We start from the raw sequence: 22,837 nt of genomic DNA on the forward strand, positions 1-22,837 counted from the left end.
AGCTGCAAACCTATAAACCCTTCCTTGGGTCTAAGTCCAGTGAAACACACAGTAGAACTTACTTCTGAGTAAACATGCAAAGGGGAACGTGCAGACTCCAGCTCTCTTTCCTCCCTTAATAATAGTAAGTCTGGTGATTTACAGAAATTTCTAAACAAGCAATCACGAGCTGCGGGTTGAAGGCGAATATGTATCTCGCTGCTTGGAAAGGGCTAGTGGAGGAGGCGGCAGAGGCGCAGGCGTCCTCCCAGCTTTGGCAAGGCTCCCACAAGCACGGACGTTAAGTTTCGGTTTCTTGCAAAGGGAGAGCTCTGAATGAAATCGAGGATAATTCCGGGAATTGTCAATAACAGCAGTGGGTCACTAGAGGGCACTAGAGGGGGGCCAACCCTACCCAAATAACTCAGCAAAAGCCAATAGACGGCTAAAAAGAGGGAAATTCCTGCCAGAGAAGGCATTAGGAACATGGGATGATTCGAGGAAAGGGAGAGAAGAGTTTTGTTTCATATTCTACAGTTTCTGAGCGAGCAGATAATTTAATCCAGATTTATCATTTCTATGGGAAATTTGGTTAGTAATTTTTTTATAAAAAAACACTGCAGAAATAGGGAATCCGGATTAAAGGGTGGGGGGAGATTAAGGGATGATATTTTAATGAAGGTGGTGCCATGTGGGTGCTGCAAGGCACACACAGCCAGAGTCCACAGAAAACTTTTGTGTTGGCCCCACTTGTTTCCATTTTCCCCTCTTGTGTTTTTAGTAATATTAAGCATTCACCTATCATTCTCAAGTGTATAACCTCTCAAAGCATTTCACAAAATGAGGGTGCAGGGACTCCCAGAAGGGCCTCCGGCAATGATCTTTGCACCTATGCAGACTAATGTGGAAAAGCCAGTCCTTGAGGTATCCTGGCTCTAAGCCTTTTCAGACTTTGAACATTAACATTGACTGGGACCCAAGAAACAGTCAGTGAGTTCAAGACTGGTGAGATGTCTTCCATCCACCCAGCCCCAATTAGTTAGGGTCGCTATATAAATTGGATTTAAAAAATAACAACAATACAAAATTATCAGATTTCCCCCAACAAGGATGAATCCAGTTTGGGTGGGCAGTGCACTTTGATGCTGATGACATCATGTGGACTCTGGGGGGGGGGGGAGCCTGCATGCATGAGTAGTGCCCATCCCATAGTATTTTACCTGCCATTGGGGACACATTTCATGCATCTGGTTGGCAGTGGGCTCTAATCCCTGAAAAGTTGGCAGGAGCTGGGACAGAGCAACGGGACCTCACTCTGTTACACGGATTCGAACTGCCAACCTTGCGATTGGCAAGCCCAAGAGGCCCGGTGGTTTAGACCACAGCACCACCTGCATCCCTCAACTGTACAATTTGCAGCCAAGATGGATTTCCTATTCCTTGTTAGATGTGTTTTAATTAGCACTTTTATTATCTTAGGCTGCAACAGTGAAGCGTCTCTCCCAGCCTCGGCCTTTAACCTTCTGCTGCAAAGACATGTGGTTAGTAAGCTTGTATTTTGAAGGGGGTGGAGAGAGAATTATGTGCATGTGTCTTGGCCTTTTTCAGATGCTGGTCTGTCTGTAGCTTGTGCAAACAAAGCAAATGTGTTCTGGTTTTTTCATGAATACACATAGAAGGAGGCTTGGACTCCAGTTGCCACTGCTCCCACCCCACCTGCTAAACCACTGAGCCTCTTGGGCTTGCCGGTCAGAAGGTTGGCGGTTTGAATCCCTGCGATGGGGTGAGCTCCCACTGCTCTGTCCTAGCTCCTGCCAACCTAGCAGTTCGAAAGCATACCAGTGCAAGTAGATAAATAGGTACCACTGTGGCAGGAAGGCATTTCTGTGCACTCTGGTTTCCATCATGGCGTTCCGTTGCACCAGAAGTGGTTTAGTCACATGACCCAGAAAGTTGTCAGTGGACAAATGCCGGCTCTCTCAGCCTGAAAGCGAGATGAGCGCCACAACCCCATTGTCGCCTTTGACTGGACTTAACTGTCCAGGGGTCCTTTACTTTTACCTTTTACAAAAGTGAGAAACACTGTCAGGCACAACTTCCATGCTCTCTTTTACTGTCTCTTCCTAATTCCTTGTGGCATGGATTGATGGAGTGATTGATTTTTGGGGAGAGGGGTTAGGGAACATTGGAATTCTTTTTTTTTACCACACTGCAATCCTTCTGTTGAGGATATTGTCTGTGGACTAACAGTCCTGCTATACCTGGAACTGGGTGCTGAGAGTGCAGCTGAATGGGGCACAGCTGTGGGCAGCCGGAGAAACTACCACTCACATTGAACCTGCCCCTAGAGTGAGAGACTAGGGCGATGTTTGCTGTTTCCAGCAACTCCTTCTCATTGTGAGCTTTGAGTTTGTTTGACTCCTGTTGGAGAACCCAGCAGCTGAGGAGGGTGTGTGTGTCAGAAAGAAAATGAACTGATATTGATTTTTATATACAGTATATATTAGTAACTTTGTATTAGTGTAACGTTTTTTATATGCAACTGTGTATTTTTGTAAAGTTTTGTTTAAGTTGTCAGTTGTTGCTTCAATTTTCTGGATTTGGCTTAGATATATATTTTTATATATTACGTGGTATAGAAATTAAATAATCAATCAATTACTAATATGCTCACTTTCTTAGAAGTAAGCCCCAGGTCAGAGGCAGATTTAGGGGAGTGCAACTGCTTCAGACACACTCAGGCCCCACAACTATTATGTAGAATGGAAGTCAAGAGGTGGGGGGGGGCAGAATTTTGTCATCACACAAGCAAGGCCCTGCTGAAATTTGAGACCCCAAGGTGAGGGAACCCACAGACAGGTGGGTTTGCAGCTTGATGGAATATTCAGCCAATTATTCAAATTTGGAAGAGTTCTGCAGTAAGAAGCAAGACTTTGTTTTTAGATTATACACACCCCCTAGCAGGCATCATCTTAGTAGTGTCCTTTCCTCCTATGCAAGAACCGAAGTCAGAACACCTCTTTTAAGATGCCAACCTCCATTTTATACGTATTTGTATTTCAAATAAACAGATATTTTAAAATCTACCCAATTAATTGGGGACGCTTTTTTACCTCATTAAAATATTTTAAACCGTTTAGCCACCTGCAAAAGGAGCAGGGAAGCTGTGGCCTTCCAGATACTGCCGAACTACAACTCCCATCAGCTCTGGGTGACAATTAACTTAGAACAGGGCTACGTTTGTCATATGTTGTGTATGGACACTGTTCTAGCTTGCTAACCTTTCCTTTTCAGTAATCGGGGGACACAAATGGCAGTTGGGTGCAAAACTCTATCATTTTCAGGGGAGAAAAATGTTTGCCTCCAAGAGGGGAAGCAACATCCTCAATAAGTGAGGGGAGGCTGTGGTTTGACCGCGGTGCGAAAAAGAAGCGACGCTCTGCATATGCTCAGGGGCACGTTGTTCTTCATGCGTTCCAGCGACGGAGCACTCTCCCAGCCAGTCTCCCATAGCAAACACCCACAAGCGCAACGCCGCTCACTTTAAGCTCCAGAGACACCCCCCCCCGGCCCCTGCAATGGTCCTGTGTCGAAAGGGACCTGCGGTTGCAGCGACTGTTTGCTTGTGGTGAGTCAACCCTGGCGCGGATCCACGCGGGGAAAGCTGCTGGAAGTTCCAGATCGAGGCGAGGGGAAAATCCATCGGGGCTGGAAAAGTCCTTCCTGCGAAAGCACCTGCCTTTCCTGACCAGTCCTTGGCTCGCTTTTCCAAACCGAGCCGGCAACGGAGCCCGGCAGTGAGATCATCTATGAAATATTAACACACACACACACACACACAAAAAAAAAAAACAGAGAAAAGAATGAATCAGGCCGAGACAAAAACAAGACACGACGAAACGAAACATGCTGGCCAGCGCTTTGCGTGGGAAAGCGTCGAAATCGGACAGTTGAGGCTGAGATGGCGCGCCATCTAGAGAAAGCCAGCGGAGTCGACAGCTTGGCTCTGTTAGTCCCGTGCCTCTTGTGTTCGCTCAGCGTGCCCTTTTCGTTCTGCAAAAGCAACGCCTCCTTCCAGTTTGGTAATTCGCAAGCTCAGGAGAATGCATCACCTCTGATTAGTCAGCAGTATAATATAACGGCGCGTTAATGGACCTAAGGAGGGGCATGGTGTGAGTTTCAATCTCTCACCAGCCTCAGGCTGAGTTTTCAAGGAGATGATGAGCTCTTGGGAAAGCCCCGGAGATTGCAAAACGTGGGAAGGAGAGTGACAGCTGTCATCGCTGAAAGCAACAGCGTCTGTCCTGACAGTGCAGTTTCCTTTTTAAAGCCGATCTCTTTAATGGAAAGGCTCTAGAATTGTTTCTGTTGTTGTTGTTTATTTATTTCCCCAGCCGCTCTGGGCGGCTCCCAACAGAATATTAATAATGATAACAAAGTAATAAAACATCAAACTTCCCTAAAACTTACCTAAACAGGGCTGCCTTCAGATGTCTTCTAAAAGTCAGGTAGTTGTTTATTTCCTTGACATCTGATGGAAGGGTGTTCCACAGGGCAGGTGCCACTACCGAGAAGGCCCTTTGCCTGCTTGCCTGTAACCTCGCTTCTCCCAGTGAGGGAACCACCAGAAGACCCTCAGTGCTGGACCGCAGTGTCTGGGCTGAACGATGAGGGTGGAGACGCTCCTTCAGGTATACTGGGCTGAGGCCGTTTGTCAAGCCCTGCCCCCACCCCCCGATGGCTATTTCATTACATACCAAAACCCTGCTGCTTCCCTTGGAAATGTAGGCTGCAGTAGCACAGACTCCAGCCCAGGAGTAAATCCCAGGTTACATTTCGTTAGGTATGTTTAGGATTATTTTTGAGTGCTAGAAATTAGGGCTGCCGCCCAATTAAATACCCTTGAGTGAATCATGTGGATTTTAATTAGAGAATGAAATCCCCTTAAAGTTGCATGCTGCTAAAATAACAGCGCTGAGGGAAAAGGCAACTTTCTTTCAATACTTTAGATGACATTTGTGGGTTCTGTAGCATGTTAGAAGAGGCAGCTGTGTTTTCTTTGATAGCCCCTCCTTCAGGAAGCTCATGTATGCATGGTTCATTGCACCATCACAACAATCCTGTGGTGTAGGTTAGCTTGAAAGGCAGTGACTTCCCCCGTGTCACTCAGTGGCAGAATGGGACTTAAACCTGGGCCTGGTCATAGAGTAACAATAAGCACTATTTCACACTGCCATTTCCTCTCCTACATTCAGGAAGTGGCTACCCACAGTTTTTGTAAGTACTTGTAAAATCTTTCTACATTAACCTGCCTATCTACTAGGATCTAGAGGAGAGGCTCTTCTCGCTATCTGCTGATGGGCCAAAGCCTTGCACAGTGACTTGGGACAGGGCCTTCTCTGTGGTGTCACCTTGGCTGTAGAACAGCCCTCCCCTTAGGTTTCAGTACCAGCTGAAAATGTGCCTGTCCACCCAGGCTTTTGTGAAGGACTAATTTAAGATGTTGTGTGCAAATGGATATTTCTTCGTCTGCTGTGCTGGCATTTTTAAATTTTGTATTTTGAATTGTCTGACTTAACAGAGCTATCCTTCTGCATGTCTGCTCAGAAGTAATTCACACCATGTTCAATGGAACTTATTCCCAGGTTAAGTGTTTATAGTGATTAAAACCTAACCCTAAATGTAGCAGCCCTATTAAAAGCCCTTCAGGTTTTGTTAATAGGCTACAACATGCACTACAGAAAAAGTTTTTAATCACTTCAAATACAATATTTTTCAGTGGAAGCCATTCCTCCATTCATCTTCATATCATCAAGTGCTGGGAATACATCACATAGATCAGGAGGAGGGAGGGTAGAAATCATAGCTGCCAAGTTATCCCTTTTTAAAGGGATTTTCCCTTATGCTGAATAGGCTTCCTCGTGAGAAAAGGGAAAACTTGGCAGCTATGGTAGAAATGTGTGGTCTTCCAGATATTGGGACTCCAGCTAACATCAGCCACAGCTAGTATGAATGATCAGGGAGTTGTAGTACTGGCATGGAAAGTAGGTCTTTAATTAAGCTCAGAAACCCATTTTCTTCTACTATCTTTACTATCTTGTAGATGGTCTTCTGAGAATGAACACTGTTTCCTGTATAACAGAAATCTGAAGTGTCAGTGAGATGTGAAGTCAGAATGGGCCGTATACGGCTGTCAATAATAGCACGTTTCCTATTTGTGATCTAAGCAAACAGAGCTTCCATTTCCCCCACTGTTGTATCAGTTTATTTCTAAAATGTATATACCAAACCTTCAGTGCCAACTGGTAGTCCATAAATGGCTGAAGAAGGAGGGGGAAAATGAAAGACACATATAATACAACTGTATTGGTAATAATATTATTATTGTTTTACATTCCATGACTCAGATAGTTAAGAGGAAAATAAATACTCTGTGGAGTTTAACATTTAAAACTCAATCATAGTACAGTCATGATTCCAGAATGAAATTGAGTTAGCTTTTACTTGAGAATAAACACAGTTTTCTTGTAGAAAAGGATGTTATATTTTAAGCGTACAATATTTTAAGACTACAGTGCTACCTTGGTTTAAGAACAGTCCCGTTTATGAACAATTCAGTTTACAAACTCTGCAAAACCGGACGTACTGTAGTGTCCCGGTTTGCGAACTTTACCTCGGTCTAAGAACAGAATCCGAACGGTGGAAGGGCACCGGCGGCGGGAGCCCTCATTAGGGAAAGCGCACCTTGGTTTAAGAACAGTTTCGGTTTAAGAACGGACTTCCGGAATGGATTAAGTTTGTAAACTGAGGTACCAGTGTATACTATCTATCTATCTATCTATCTATCTATCTATCTATCTATCTATCTATCTCAATAGTAACAAAGTACATCCCCAGCCAGTCAGCCCCTGGCTATAAAATATGTTTTTAAAAGAAAAAGAAAAAGGATGCTGTGGTGACCAGCTGCAGTTTGAATGGGCCAGTCCAAGTTCTGATGCAGGGACTGCCTGCCTGCTGCTGCTGCCATCATTTGAGTGGTCATTTCCCTCCTCTCTGCACTACCCCAGCTAAAAAAAAAGAGGTAAAAATGTAAAGGACCCCTGGATGGCTAAGTCCAGTCAAAGGTGACTATGGGGTGCGGCGCTCATCTTGCTTCAGGCCAAGGGAGCCAGTGTTTGTCCACAGACAGCTTTCCAGGTAATGGGGCCAGCATAACTAAACTGCTTCTGGCGCAACAGAACAGAAGCCAGAGCGCTTGGAAATGCTGTTTACCTTCCTGCCACAGCAGTACCTATTTATCTACTTGCACTGGTATGCTTTAGAATTGCTAGGTTGGCAGAAGCTGGGTCAGAGCAGTGGGAGCTCACTCCATCTCAGGGATTCAAACCACCAACCTTCTGATCGGCAAGCCCAAGAGGCTCAGTATGGGGCCCTGTACTACCGGTATGTACATCATTATTTTTCCATAGACAAGGCAAAAGAAAGCCAGGCTTACTCCCAATTCAGGAGAAAAACAAAATTATTGCTTCTCAAATGATAGGCCATTGGTTTTATGCCAATTGCAACTTTCTTAGGAACCTAGCAGGAAATGTATTACCTGGCAGACATGTATGGAACCCCTCCCTTTGAAGGTAATAAATCCGAGAGCAGTGGATTTGTTTATTTTAATATTGAATTATTATGCTTATTATGGGTCACAAAGATCTTGTAGCCTTTTCTTCACTTCTGCACCCTGAAAAAGAAAAGAGTCCAGAGTCACTCATGTATTATGGGAATATGGGAGATGTTTCCTTGCAGGATAGGAATGGGGACCTGAATCCTTTCAGATGTAGCTGTTCTGCAGCTCCTGTTTGACCATATGTATGGTGGGCAGTGGAGGGGGAGAAGGTTAAGGAAGAGTGAAAGAGTGTGTGAGTTGAGAATAGACAGAGTGTTGCCAAAACCAAAACAAATAACCAGTAGCTTTTCCTATGTCTCTCGATTTCTGACAATCCTCTTTTCATTACTGGACTGCCCCCTGCTGGTTTCTTTCTTTCTTTCTTTCTTTCTTTCTTTCTTTCTTTCTTTCTTTCTTTCTTTCTTTCTTTCTTTCGCAATTATTCATAGCCGAGTAAGATTGTCTTCCATGAACACGGTCTTAACAGTGAGTCCGTAAGCGACTGTGGAGGCCAATTCTGGATCTTCAAATCCTTCCACGGCAGGGACATAAGTTTCTGGGCAGGAGTTGATCAAGGTGGGGGTTTGCCAAATGTGCCTTCCTCTTAGCATGTTTCTCCCTTTTGTCCTGAGTTTGAGTGTCTTCAAAGTCCATGGACACCTTTGGTAAAGGCTGTTCTCCAATTGGAGCACTCACGGGCCAGTGTTTCCCAATTGTCGGTGTTTATACTACATTTTTAAAGATTTGCCTTGAGAGAGTCTTTAAACCTCTTTTGTTGACCACCAACATTACGCTTTCCATTTTTAATTTCAGAATAGAGTAGTTGCTTTGGAAGATGATAATCAGGCATCTGAACAACATGACTAGACCAACTAAGTTGGTGTTGAAGAATAATTGCTTCGACACTGTTGATCTTTGCTTCTTCCAGTACACTGGCATTAGTTTGCTTGTCTTCCCAAGTGATGTGTAAATTTTTTGGGCGACACCGTTGATGGAATCTTTTGAGGAGTTGGAGGTGATGTTTATAAGTGGTCCATGCTTCACAAGTGTACAGTGAGGTTCGTAGTACAATAGCTTTGTAAACAAGCATTTTGGTTTCCCTGCAAATGTCCCGGTCCTCAGACACTCTGCACTTCAACTGGGAGAAAGCTGCACTCACAGAGCTCTGGCAATGCTGGATCTCGGCATCAATGTTGGCCCTTGTGGAAAGATAACTGCCCAGGTAGGAGAAGTGATTGACATTTTCCAACACTGGATTTGTGGTGCTGCAGAGGGGTTGTTTTGTGCTAGTTGGTGCAGCATTTTGGCTTTTTTGGATGGTGAGCTATAGGCCAAGCTTTTTATAAGCTTCTGCAAAGATATTTAGGAGGGTTTGGTGGTCATCCTCCGAGTGTGCAGACACTGAAGCTCTATGACGGAAGTTATGGTAATCTTACTCTTTGCTTTCAGCATTCTCAGATTAAAGAGCTTTGCATCTGTCCGATATATGATTCCTACCCCAGTGGGAAGTTTCCCTTTGACAATGCGTAGGATCATGGCAGTGAAAATAATAAATAGAGTTGGGGCGATAACACATCCCTGTTTAACACCTGATCCCACTGTGAACAGTTCACTTTGAGAGTCATTGTTATCATGATTGTTGCCGTCATATTATTGTGGAACAGCGGAAGGATGTTCAAAAATTTATCTGGGCAACCAATTTTCAGAAGGACAGTCCACAGGGCATTACGATTTACAGTGTTGAAGGCCTTACAATAAACAGGGGTTGGTTCCAATGTACTGTATACAGTGGTACCTCGGTTTATGAACACAATTGGTTCCGGAAGTCTGTTCATAAACTGAAGCGTTCATAAACTGACGCGAACTTTCCCATTGAAAATAATGGAAAGTGGATTAATCTGTTCCAGACAGTCCGCGGAGTACTTAAACTGAAACGTTCATAAACTGAAGCGAACTTTCCCATTGAAAGTAATGGAAAGTGGATTAATCCGTTCCAGACGGGTCCGCGGAGTACTTAAACTGAAGCGTTCATAAACTGAAACATAGGTGTAATTGGTTCCGGAAGTCTGTTCATAAACTGAAGCGTTCATAAACTGAAGCGAACTTTCCCATTGAAAGTAATGGAAAATGAATTAATCCGTTCCAGATGGGTCCACAGCGTTCATAAACCGAAAATTCATAAACCGAGGTGTTCATAAACTGAGGTTCCACTGTACTGTAGTTGGCATCCCTGAATGACTGCCCTCTACTGTTTTATAATATTGTGACAGTTCTGCAGTGGTGCAAAGTAAAGATTAGGAGTGCTGCCAGAATTGTGGGGTGGGTGGTCCTCCTGCATGTAAGGTTTATTTTTTCACATGTCACCCAAATGCTAGTATGTACCCCCCATTTAATCCATATTTACCCTTTCTGTGCAAAATCCAATCTATTAAAAATAACCTGCCCCAAACAACCCATTTGCAATTTCTCAGTGACCTGTTTACAGTATTAAGCCTCCATCCATTTGAAAGCACCTTAGGGCTGTATATTTTTTGAAAAGATTGGAAGGGGGCAGGCTTGCTGATTTTACTATTTATACCCCACCCAGTTGCCCCAATCATTCTTGGCAACTTCTAACATATATAAAAACATAGTAATTCCTTAAACATTAAAAAAACTTCCCTATACAGGGCTGCCTTCAGATGTTTTTTCCAAAGGTTGTATAATTACTTATTTCCTTGGCTCAGGAGTCAGATAACTCCAAACCCTCTGACATTTCTCCAGTGAAAATTGGGACATCCTAAGTAAAAGCGGGACATTCCAGGATCAAATAAAAAACTGGGGTGGTTTCTGTAAATCTGGGACTGTCCCTGGAAAATAGGGACACTTGGAGGGTCTGCATTTTACAATAAATAAACTGGATGCAGTTATGTACAGTATCTGGAAGCCTATTTGTGCATCAATAATATCATTAGCTCAGACACACTATTTGTCTCTTAGTACTGGGCCTCCTGGCAAAGATTTTTTGTCAAACATTGTTGCAAAATCTCAAAAAATAGAGAGGTTTTAGAGCTATACACCAAAGTCTAGACTTCCAACATGGAAATTCTGGATGAATGGCAACCCTAGATAATGCCTCTTTCTTGCCTGCATGGAGGACAGAGGGGAGTTTGTGTAGAAAATAGCCTACTGTACAAAGGTAAGAGTTACATTGGTTGCTCCTCCTACTTTTGCCTTTGGCCCCACCCACCACTGACATGTGGCCCTCGGAAGGTTGCTCAGAAGGCCCTCAGCCTGAAGGTGTTTCCCCACCACTGACATATAGTATACCTGGAAATCCTAATGAATGATGGAACGGATGATAGTAGGGCATCTCCCCACCCCCACAAACAGATAATTAAGAGGTTTTATTAGTGGGACAGACTGGAAATGTCTTTTAAAGGTCAACAATAATTTTCATAGCTATTACTCATGTAATGCCACATGTTATAACTAATGACACTGCTAGAGTATGACGGGGGCAGAGGGAGGAGATATTGATCTAAATGGGGGAGTGGGTTGGAAATGAGCCAGTGATGCAAAACTTCAGACTGATATTGTATTGACATCTACATCCTGGAAAACCGCTAATACGCAAACCATAGATAACCTCGAGTTATCAGATACAGACATAGAGCAAACCCTAGAAACCCATCACCCATGCTTTTATTGCATGGACAAACTTAAACCCTTTCAAAAGTGGGCCATTAAAGGACTATGGTATATATGTTAATAGACTTCTCTACTAGGGCACCACCATCTACCAGGTACTTAAAAAAAATAAAAATGAAAAAATAGGAAGATGATGTTTTGAGTTGGGGGTGGGGCAGTTTCCCCTAAATTCCTGGGTCTAATAAAAGTTAGAAGTAATCAACGATTGGAGGGTTAAATTGAAGTTCAGGCTTTAAGTAGCTGGACTCTGCTTTTCCAGTCCAGGAAATCACCTGGGAGAGGAGCCATTAAGAGCTAGTCACCAGAATGGCTGAGACATTGACCTAACAAAATACGCACACAGAGAAGCCACCAGCAAGACTAAGACTATTTGCCCTGCACTGTGCCAAGCTTATCTGAGTCCCAAGGCGGAAGTCCCCAGTCGGCTGTAAGGCAGGGGTGTTCTTGGCGCATGACATTGTAAGTCCAACAGAACCCTGGCCAGGGCCCCTGGCCCGGTTAGCCCTCAGGCTCAGAGGATTGAGGCAAGTGTACCAGGGTGCCCCCACCTTTGCATGGGCCTGCCCTGCCCTCTGGTAGTTAGCAAAAATCAGTGCCAGAATGGAGGGGAGGAAGTTCCAGGCTTGCAGTTTGGATGATGTATAACATGACATTGTAAACAAAAAAAAGAGGAAAATTTTAGTCGTAAGTAAAGAAGAATGTCTTGTCGTACGACAGAGATTCAACCAATGCTCTTAGCATTGTTAGTTAGATGTTTATGAGCATTGTTAGTTAGATGTTTATGATGTTATACATTGTTTCCCCCCACCACAAAAATTTCCTTTTTAGTAAAACAGAGTTTAGTTTAGTTTTACCGTGTCCATTTCTGTAGATATAAATGTTACTACCCAAAAGTTGAAAAATAATAAGTATACCATAAATGACTTGATAACTAGTCTACTTATTATCAATTTCCCCACAGATGAATGAAATAATTGCTTCTAAGAATATGAGCATTCACTGTTTCAGCGAAAATGGAGTATCAATTCTTCAGGATGTGGTTGGAAAGCAGATTGAGTTATACATTTAGAAAAATGGGGGGGGAATTATATTAAAGTAAATGAGGAATTTGCTCACTGATATATTGTTGCTTACTCAGCAACTGCCCATTCCCCAATGACTGATCATAATACTTGATTGTGACATAAAAAAGATATTCCCATTTGAATTAATTGACTAATTTCCTTCTCTGTTTGAGTCACTGGATTATTCCCAGGAGCTGGTAAATTTTGACTGGTACATGTCAATCAGAGAAAAGACAAAAGAGTGAACTGAATGTTTCTATGTACGCAATACATGTTGCATTTGGGCTGCTCCATAGAAAGCTTGAAAGCCAAAATGCTGCTCTTTAGGGTATTCTGGATTCCCGTTTGCTTTGCTTTAACCAAATATAATCCAACAAACTGATATGACACTTTTGGTGGCAATAAGAATTCCCCACCATTCGCCTTCCTCATAGCAAAATCATCCAAAACTTTATCAAAATTTGTCTAAGTTTGTCACTTTCAATGTACAGAATGCTCAGTGCGGACAACCTCTCTTGAGATATTGTGGCCCTTAATTCATTTTTAATTCTTTTGAGTCTTGAAAAACTCCTCTCCCTTGAGCAGTTAGTAACCATAAGGCTAAGAAATAGCCGCAAGATTGCTTCCACATTAGGAAGGGCTATCTGAATTTTTCCCTTGTACAGTATATAATTTGATAAAGGTCTGTATGAGACAGAGAGTACTCTGCTGTAAGCCTATAGCTTTGTGTCATGTACAGGTGAAAGTGCAAAAGTTCATCTATAAGTTTCAGGTCAATATCTTCTGGGTATGCTTTCATCAACAGTTCAACACCTTGCTTAATTTCTTGCTTAAAGGTAAAGGTAAAGGTAAGGTACCCCTGGCCATTAGGTCCAGTCGCGGATGACTCTGAGGTTGTGATGCTCATCTTGCTCTATAGGCCGAGGGAGCCGGTGTTTGTCCACAGACAGCTTCCGGGTCATGTGGCCAGCATGACAAAGCCGCTTCTGGGGAACCAGAGCAGCGCACGGAAACGCCGTTTACCTTCCCGCCGGAGCAGTATCTATTTATCTACTTGCACTTCAATGTGCTTTCGAACTGCTAGGTGGGCAGGAGCTGGGACCGAGCAATGGGAGCTCACCCCATCGCAGGGATTTGAACTGCCGACCTTCTGATCGGCAAGCCCTAGCCTCTGTGGTTTTGACCACAGCACCACCCGCGTCCCTAATTTCTTGCTTAGATGCTGTCAAATTAGCAAGAATGGCAAACAATTGTGCAATACACAGTACTTCTTTTTAAATTGGCTCAAGTGCACACACTTAGCAGACTACAGTACAGTTCCAAGGATTCTTTGGGGGAAGCCATAACTGTCAGTGGTGTAAGAGAGCCTTCAGTGTGTGGTGTGAATATGACACCAGGACTAACAAAGGAATAGTTTCAGACATTTAAAAAGTTTCTCTTCCAAAACCCATACAGTCCATTACCCCTGTAGAATTATATGAGTGGAATTATTATATGGAGGGTAAGGGTTCTGCATTCAGCAGGACTAGATCACATGCAGATTTAGCATTGCAAAAGAACAAAAACAATATAGGCTCAAGTACAGAAATGTGAAGCAGAACAGGAGTTGACCAACGATAAAGTTCATTGCACTGGTCTTCCTGCACTCCAAGGAGCGTGGCTTAAAAATACAACTCAGAGGGGTGGGGCAGATGTCATTTTTTGTCTTGACCCACTTTGCAACTGCGCAAAACCTCCCGATTTTATGTCCTCACTTCCTACAGGAGCGGGGCAGACAATCATCTAAAAGAGCCGGAAGTTGAGGCCCGCGTCGTCAGGCTGCAACGTAAGTCTCTTGCCGGCGGCACCGGGAAGTGGGTCTCTCCGCTTGGTTTTACCGTGGGCGGTTTTTTTCTCCTCAGAGCCAGGGCGGGAGAGCGGCAGGGGCGCCTCGTAGCTCCCGGCAGCCCCCTTCTCTATACCTTTCTAGCTCTGTGCGGAAGCCGCTCCTACCGCCGCCCTCTATACCTCCTACCGGTACGTTGCGGGCAAGAAGGTGGGTGTGGGGTGGAGCAGTTCAGCCGTTAAGAGCAGGAAGGAGGAGCCAGCGACGGTGCGCGCCTCTAAGCCTTTCCTATCTCTACGTTGGAGTTGGGGGCGGGGTCTCCCGCGATGCCGATGACGTCGGCGGGGCGGCGCTTTCTGCCTTGTGGCTTCTGGGACGTGAGGTGAGGGCGGCATTTTCAGTCCGCGGATAACCGTTTTCTTGGGTGGAAACCGAGGCTCGTTCGCCTCTCAGGTGCCTCTGTGAGGGGCTGAGAAATATCCCAGCAGCCGCGGCTTCTCCCTCTCCCGTGGCCACGGGGTCCTTCGTTACAGCCCTTTAAAAGCCTGGTCACTCTCGGAGCGCCCTCTCCCCTCCCTGCGCTGCAGGGGGTTGGGCTGGATGACCCTTGGGGGTCCCTCCCGGCTCTATGTTTCCGCCTGCGGCTGCAGTTTCCTGGCGCCCCTGCTCCTCCTGAGTTCCTAGAATGAGATTCCTCGAAGCCGTGGCTTCCTCCCCAACGGGGTTGGAGGCCACGCTGCGGCGGATGAGTCACTGGGGGCGGTGAGGAGGCGGCCTCCTCCTTATCTCTTAATAGTGGGTAGATCAGGGGCTCACTTTCCGTAAATCCTTCCAGAAGAGCATCAGAAGCCATCTTCCACCTCCAGTGTGAAAGATAGGGCCTGCTTTCACTTACGATTTTCCCCTGATCGCTCTTCCTGAATTTACAGTATTTCACATGCCTTCTCCCTTCTATCTCCCTGCTTCTTTTAAAGAACGAACAGCAACAAAGAGATTGGTATCTGAAGAAGTGTGCATGCACACGAAAGCTCATACCAAAATAAAAACTTAGTTGGTCTTTAAGGTGCTACTGAAGGAATTTTTTTATTAGCAACAAAGAGAGAGAGAAATAATCATGTAGTGATGGTGGTGTAACCCAGCTTGGGTTGGGCTGTGAACTGAGAGCAGGCCAGGCCATAACCCACAAATAAAAAAACCCAGTTGTGTTTCAGCATGGGTCAGTGTGTCTGAATGTTACCCAGAATGTTGGTGGTTTGAAGCCCTCTGTGAATTCCTGCATTGCAGGGGGTTGCAATGAAGGCTGCATTCGCTTCTGGGCAACCTTTTGGGGCCACATGCCAATAGTTGGGAGGTCCAGATGTGAAAGTAGGCAAGGTCAGAGGCCAAAGTGGATGGGTCAATGGCAGTGAATGTTATCTACGTACAGCAGACTAGATTCTACACCCCACTCACAAATCCCTCTTCCAGGCAAGCAAGATATATTAGAGTTCAATGACATATTCTATCTAGCCAAGCAAAAACAACAATGGAGGGTGCAGGGCAAGGCTATTGAAGGCCCAATAGAGAGGCACGGAGAGCCAAATTTGCCCTCTAGGCTTGCCTGAGGTTTCCTACTCAAAATCTGATCTGATCCAATAGATCTGATCTAGTCTGTCTTCTGATCTGGGAATGAAAATTAGCCAAAGGATGATATAACAAAAGCATCTGTCAGTATTTTAACTACCTATAAAGATATAGAAAAGGAATTTGCTCTGCTTTGTTTAATCATTCATTACACTTTCTTATTGTCCAGGAAGAAAGTAACAGAGTAAATGATGTACAGTCATACCTTGGGTTACAGATGCTTCGGGTTGCGTGTTTTCGGGTTGCGCACCGTGCTGAACCCGGAAGGGGTTACTTCCGGGTTTTGGTGTGCGTGCATGCGCAAACCCACTAGATCACGCTTTGTGCATGTGCAGAAGCGCCGAATCACAACTCACGCGGGTGCAGACGTGGTGCTGCAAATTGCGAACATGCCACTTGCACGGATCACGTTCGCAACCTGAGCGTCCACAGTATTTGATTTATCGGTTAAACTGTTTGGTTTTTTTGCAGGTTTATGAACAATACAAGATAGTGCTTATAGATAAAGGAATATTCATTAAAAATGTCCAGGATTGATAAAATGAGCATCCTCGGTGTGAGGAGCTTTGGAGTAGAGGACAAAGACAAGCAAGTGATCACTTTCTTTAATCCTTTAACTATCTTGGTGGGACCAAATGGTGCTGGAAAAACGGTAAGACTCAAGTAGGTTTAATTTCATTTTAGATAACCTGCATTTTCGTACCTTCTGGTTATAAAAATGTGATTGTCAGTTAGGATGCAGTTTAATGAATTGTGCCTGACAATGTAGATGCATTTGCCTAGTCCTCAGTAAGGCTGTGCTCCTTCGCTGTCAGATAACTCAGATACCCTGCTGAACTATAACAACTCCTGAAATTGAGCAATATAAATACTTATCTATGAGCTTTAGTGTGTTTAACAATATATGGCACTGCTGTGGAAAATGGCAGTTCTGACAAGCAGGGTATGAGTATATTTTCAAGGAACAAAGTTGATACATTTTTTTACTTGTCTTTCTTGCATGTTTAACAGATTTCCTATTTCTAGTCACTATCTACAAAAAGTCTCAAAGTGACTTCGTAAATCGAAAGTGATGAAATACAACAGTTAAAAACAATTAAAACATTTAAAACAATGAACTATAAAATGCTCATCTAGTAGCATAATAATGACAAGTCCTACCCCCTCCCGCCGACTAAAATATGAGCACCACCATAAAACCCAGCTTAGTCATGCAGATTGCATGAAAGGTCTGTTCATGTCAAAACAATGGCACCTTGAGGAAGGAATTTTCAGAATGGTGCTGTATATAGTGTGTTCTGCATCCCTTTTAATGGAAACTGATATGCAAAGTTCCATGAGACACCCCCCCCCCCCCGTCCCCTGACATTAACATTGTTCACATGAGTAAAGCACTTGCATGAGCTGTTAAAACACACAAGACAGCTGGAGAAAGTAAAGTATGAATTGCCTCTAGATTTATGTCTGTTTCTTATTCCTGGAAACAACAAAGCAGCAAGTATTTGTATCCTATTGACACTTGTTTCCATTTTAATTAGACTATCATAGAATGTCTCAAGTATATTTGCACTGGGGACTTTCCACCTGGCACCAAAGGAAACTCATTTGTTCATGACCCAAAAGTAAGTGTTGAGATTGTTAGCTCTATTTCACAACTACCAGTAAGCAGCATAACGTGTACAATAAAAAAGGAAAATTTGTTGTTAGTAATAATTGAGCTAACATTTTCTTACTTGTGGAAAAGTGACAAATGGTATATCTCTATGCATGCCTTGAGATGAAGTATTCGTGTATAACAGGAATGTATTGAAACACAGACATACCAATACAAGACTAAAGAAATTCACATAAAATCACTGGATTATAGAGCCATTTGAGATTATATATCTCCAAGAGTAATTATTCTGTCATCTATTACATATTTTGTTATTTGCAAACTCCTTCATTATGAAATGGTATTCTTGTGGCATACAAATTATTCCCATTAACAGTTCCATTTCACCCTGACAAAACATTATCCTATTAGCCCCTTGTGAAGGAATAACTTCTTATTTGCCCAGGCGGCTGTGATGGTGGGTAACAGATGTGGGTGAATGTCTCTCTTGAATCTCTTGGACCTTTCAGTTCTGGTCACTATAATATTCATTTGAAACATCTTTCAAGGGTAGCTCTAGTTTGCAGGGATTATGTTGCTACTACTAGAAGTTAACATAGAAGTCCTGCCAACCTAGCAGTTTCCTGCCAACCTAGCAGTTCGAAAGCATGTCAAAATGCAAGTAGATAAATAGGAACCGCTACAGCGGGAAGGTAAACGGTGTTTCCATGTGCTGCTCTGGTTTGCCAGAAGCGGCTTTGTCATGCTGGCCACATGACCTGGAAGCTATACGCCGGCTCCCTCGGCCAATAATGCGAGATGAGCGCGCAACCCCAGAGTCGGTCACGACTGGACCTAATGGTCAGGGGTCCCTTTACTAGAAGTTAACATAGGAAACTGCCCTATAGTGAGTCACACAATTGGTCCACCTTGCTCAGTATTGACTAAACTGGCTGGCAGCAACATTTTGCTTTAAACTGCTTAGAGCAGGCATCCCCAAACTTCGGCCCTCCAGATGTTTTGGACTACAATTCCCATCATCCCTGACCACTGGTCCTGTTAGCTAGGGATCATGGGAGTTGTAGGCCAAAACATCTGGAGGGCTGAAGTTTGGGGATGCCTGGCTTAGAGCTTTGCTGTGGAGCAGCATAGACACTTAGCAATTAATTACATACATGTTTAACCAGAATGTTGAATATATGTACAGGAGGGATTTAGCTCTATTGTAATATGCATTCAGTTCAGTGGTTAGTTTTGTTTGGGGATGAATTATGTGTGCTATGGTTTTTCACGGCAAGGGTTACTCTCATTCTTCCAAAGAAGCATCCACATCCCTTTTGTGTTCAGATTCGTTCCCTTCATTGAAATAGCTGGAACAGCTTATGTGTGCACACTAAAGAACAGGGGATGGGGGTCATAGAGTTAGAATTAGGTGAACTTATTTACTAAATTTACTTTCTTGTTGCTGAAGGTCGCCAATGAAACAGATGTCAGAGCTCAAATTCGACTTCAGTTTCGTGATGTTAATGGAGAGCTTGTAGCTGTACAAAGATCCATGTTATGCACACAAAAAGGAAAGAAAACAGAATTTAAAACTCTTGAAGGAGTCATTACTAGAACAAAGTTAGTGGGTAGACATAAATATTTTCTGTTGCATATGTTTGTATGTGTTTGCCTGTTCATCTTTCCTAATACAGTGGTACCTCGGTTTACGAACACCTCGGGTTACGAACTTTCGGTTTACGAACAGTCCTAACCTGGAAGTAAGTAACCCGAGGTTTCTGAGACAGCGAGTGAAAGGAGGCCGCCCCAGCATCCATCCAAGCCGGGCAGGAGAGCCCAGGAAGGCGCGCTGTCTGTGGCGAAGGCGAGGCCCGTCGGCTGCGAGGGGAGCCGGGCCCGGCACTGCCTTATGTGCCGTGGTGCTTCTTCTGCCGGACCGGCTGCAAGGGGATGTCAGACATGGCCGTGGCAGCCGAGGAGGCGCGCCGGCGGGGAGGATCTCACCTCGCACTACTGTAGCAGCCTCGCCAGGCGCGGCCCAGCCTCTCTGCGCTCTGATCGCAGAGGCGGCGCTGCCAAGGACGACCGGGCAGGTTAGGGGCTGGGCGGCGAGGCCGGCAGGGCAAAGGCGCGGCAGCAGCCGGCCTCACCGAGAGAGCCGTGGTGCAAAGACAGCGAGAGAAAGGAGGCTGCCCCGGCGTCCATCCAAGCTGGGCAGGAGAGACCAGGAAGGCACACTGGCTGCGGCGAAGGCGAGGCCCGTCGACTGTGAGGAGCCGAGGCGCTTGCTGGTCCGGCAGAAGAAGCGGATGGACAGGAAGCACCGCAGCGTGCCTTGGCTCCTCGCAGCCGACGGGCCTTGCCTTCGCCGCAGCCAGCGCGCCTTCCTGGGCTCTCCTGCCCGGCTTGGATTGATGCCAGGGTGGCCTCCTTTCTCTCGCTGTCTCTTTGCTCCGCGGCTCTCTCAGTGAGGCCGGCTGCTGCAGCCCAATCGTGGATGCTCTGATGCCTTCACGGAGGCCCGGAGCGACCGTGGAGGCATCGGAGCGTCCTACAGAGGCCCCGCAATTGGCCTCCAGCTGCAGAGGCCCAGAGGCCTCCACAACTGCCCCACAGGATGCCCAGCAGGTAGCTTCCCAGTCCCAAAGTTAGGTAAGGAAAATACAGTACAGTAAATGTTAATTTTTTTCATCTACAATACTGTCTTAATTATTTTATAGTACAGTACATTGATTATTGCCTTCATTTTATGGATCAATGGTCTCATTAGACAGTAAAACTTGTGTTAAATTGCTGTTTTAGGGGGTGTTTTTCATTGTCTGGAACGGACTAATCCAGTTTCCATTACTTTCAATGGGAAAGTTCGCTTGAGTTTATGAACGCTTCGGTTTATGAACAGACCTCCGGAACCAATTGTGTTCATAAACCGAGGTACCACTGTATATCAAAACAAAAATATTGAGTCTTTCAATTATTTATTAAATACATTGGTTGTGATCCTTCATGATTTCTTTGCAATTACGTCACTTAAATGGAGACAATGACAATTTGTAGCTCTGCTTTCCGTTTTTACAAAGCAGTGAAGGAATTGTAATTTGTTATTAAGTTTGTAGTGCAGTTAATTTTAAATGTATCGGAAATCTTTTTTTTTTTACTAATGCATTCAGTTGCTTTTTATCTTTCTGTAATTAAGTAGATTATCCAATTGATTTTATAGTTTTTGTGTTTATGAAATTGTTTTGAAGGAAGAAAACATGAAGACGTGAAAGAAAAATAAACAGGAAAAAATGTTGTATTTTGGATTTTAACCTGCCCTGTGACCTTAGAGTAAAGGGCAAGTAAACAACAACAACAGAATATAGAACCGTACAACTGTAGAGTTGGAAGAGACCCTAAGGGTCATCTAGTCCAACCCCCTGCAATGTAGGAATCACAACATGCATCGGGTCCCTCATCCAGTTTGAAACCGTACTGTTCCCTGCCTAGTTTTGTAAATATGCAAGCAATGTTATTGTTGGACCAATAGGATGTCCCACCCATCCATATTTTAAATATGTAATGGTTGCCTTATCCAGAGAGACTTCCACATCAACTGACTCTTTAATATGGAAAAGAACTTAAGCAGGGAGTGGCAGTCAGATGAATGTAAGGTAGCTTTCCCAATGTTTACCCAGAATGGGGATAAGCTGGAGATAGTAGCCAGGTTTCTGCAACATGCACTGATCATTTTTAAATGTTATACAACAGTATTTTAATTGTTAGATGCAGATTTTGCTGCATGATGTTATGGTACTGAACCTTTTGGAACTTTTCTATATGCCAAAATAAAGGTTTGAGATTGTATTGAATTTAGAAAATGAATATTGAGCTTGTGGATCGATCTTTTATTTTTAGCAGAGTCTTGGGATTGTACTACATATTTAGACTTGTATGTTTTCCTTCTTTGTTCATACAGGCATGGGGAGAAGGTCAGTCTAAGCTCCAAGTGTGCAGAAATTGACCGAGAGATGATTAGTGCCCTGGGCGTTTCTAAGTCTGTAATTAACAATGTCATTTTCTGCCATCAAGAAGAATCCAACTGGCCCCTAAGTGAAGGAAGAGCTCTGAAACAGAAATTTGATGAGATCTTCTCAGCAACCAGGTTAACCTTCATTGATCACTTTTCTGATAGAATTAAAACATTGGATTCCTTTTAATTCTAACATTTAAAGAACTCATTAATTAAAGTTTTCATTAATTAAAATGGCATCATTTGAAGATATGAATGCTATTGGGGTTTTAAAAGTATACATTTCTTTCTTTTTTTAAAGGTACATTAAGGCTTTGGAAACACTCCGCCAGGTACGACTGAAGCAAAGCCAGCGAGTTAAAGAGTGTCAGGTAGAACTGAAGTACTTAAAACAGAATAAAGAAAAGGCACATGAGATTCAGAATCAGCTTTCTGATAGGGAAACTCAGTTGGCTGCGTCCAAGGAAAATGTCAAATCTATTGAGAATCAACTTGAACCTTTGAAGGTAATTAATTGTCTCTGTATAGCTAAGATTTTTATGTAATAGTGTTCCTTTTAGAAATAGAAGTACAATTACCATTATTTCCTGACCTTGGAGTGATAAATGTTTGATCTATCCCCTTGTTCTTACAAATATTCTTCAGCTAGTAGGACAGGGACAGGGAAAAGGTCCTCTCCTTACCCCACTATTTCTGAGTAGAAAGTACTGCACAGCTTCATAGCATTATGATATAGTAATTATGTTCAAATATTCCAGCTTTCCTGATCAGTACAATCCTAAATTCTCTATTTTAAATACCCTGCTTTTAATATAATTAGAAATGTGTAACATTTCTAACACTTGGTACATAGTTTGTTTATTTTTAGCATTCTTTCCTTCTTAGAATCGTTTGGCAGACATAGAGCAGAATCTTGTGAAAGTAATGAGACTTGACAATGAAGTTAAAGCTCTGGAGAGTCGGAAAAGACAGATGGAAAAGGATAACCAAGATTTGCAACAAAAGATGGAGAAGGTTTGCTTGATCATTCTGGTCTTTTCTACTTTGAAATGGACTATGGATTGTACAGTAAAATCTAATTTGCCTCAATGGCAAATCATTAATTTTTCTACAGCAGCTTTTATGTTTGTTAATCAGTGAGCCACCTTGTTTTAGTAATAATTTATGTTTCTTACCATGCTTCCCATTCAGTGATCAGATCTGGGTCCACTGTTGTCCTGTTTTAATTATCAGGCCAAATGTAGTGGAGGGGGGATGTCTGAATTATTTCATTTTTTTAAAAAAAACCACTGTGCAAATACTCACGTTTTAAAAACTCTTGTTCACTGTAGTATCGTTTAGTGAATGGGATGATGTCATGACATTAAATTGGCATTTGGACTTTGTTACATGA

At 43.6% G+C, this 22,837-nt stretch overlaps 1 protein-coding gene across 5 annotated transcripts in view; it reads left to right on the top strand.

Annotated features, from left to right (window-relative positions):
• Positions 1–22,837, top strand: part of RAD50 (RAD50 double strand break repair protein) — a 133,125-nt gene that overhangs the window by 80,803 nt on the left and 29,485 nt on the right. The window contains exons 2-8 of one of the 5 annotated variants that reach the window (XM_035105403.2): positions 14,154–14,215; positions 16,310–16,490; positions 17,377–17,460; positions 18,904–19,055; positions 21,391–21,576; positions 21,746–21,950; positions 22,330–22,458. In XM_035105403.2, coding sequence (XP_034961294.2) covers positions 16,362–16,490; positions 17,377–17,460; positions 18,904–19,055; positions 21,391–21,576; positions 21,746–21,950; positions 22,330–22,458 — 885 coding nt within the window. In that variant the 5' untranslated portion in view covers positions 14,154–14,215; positions 16,310–16,361. The other 4 variants (XM_035105404.2, XM_035105405.2, XM_035105406.2 and 1 more) reach the window with 4 other exon arrangements.

The sequence above is a fragment of the Zootoca vivipara genome, chromosome 2 (assembly GCF_963506605.1).
Source record: "Zootoca vivipara chromosome 2, rZooViv1.1, whole genome shotgun sequence".
NCBI lineage: Eukaryota > Metazoa > Chordata > Lepidosauria > Squamata > Lacertidae > Zootoca > Zootoca vivipara.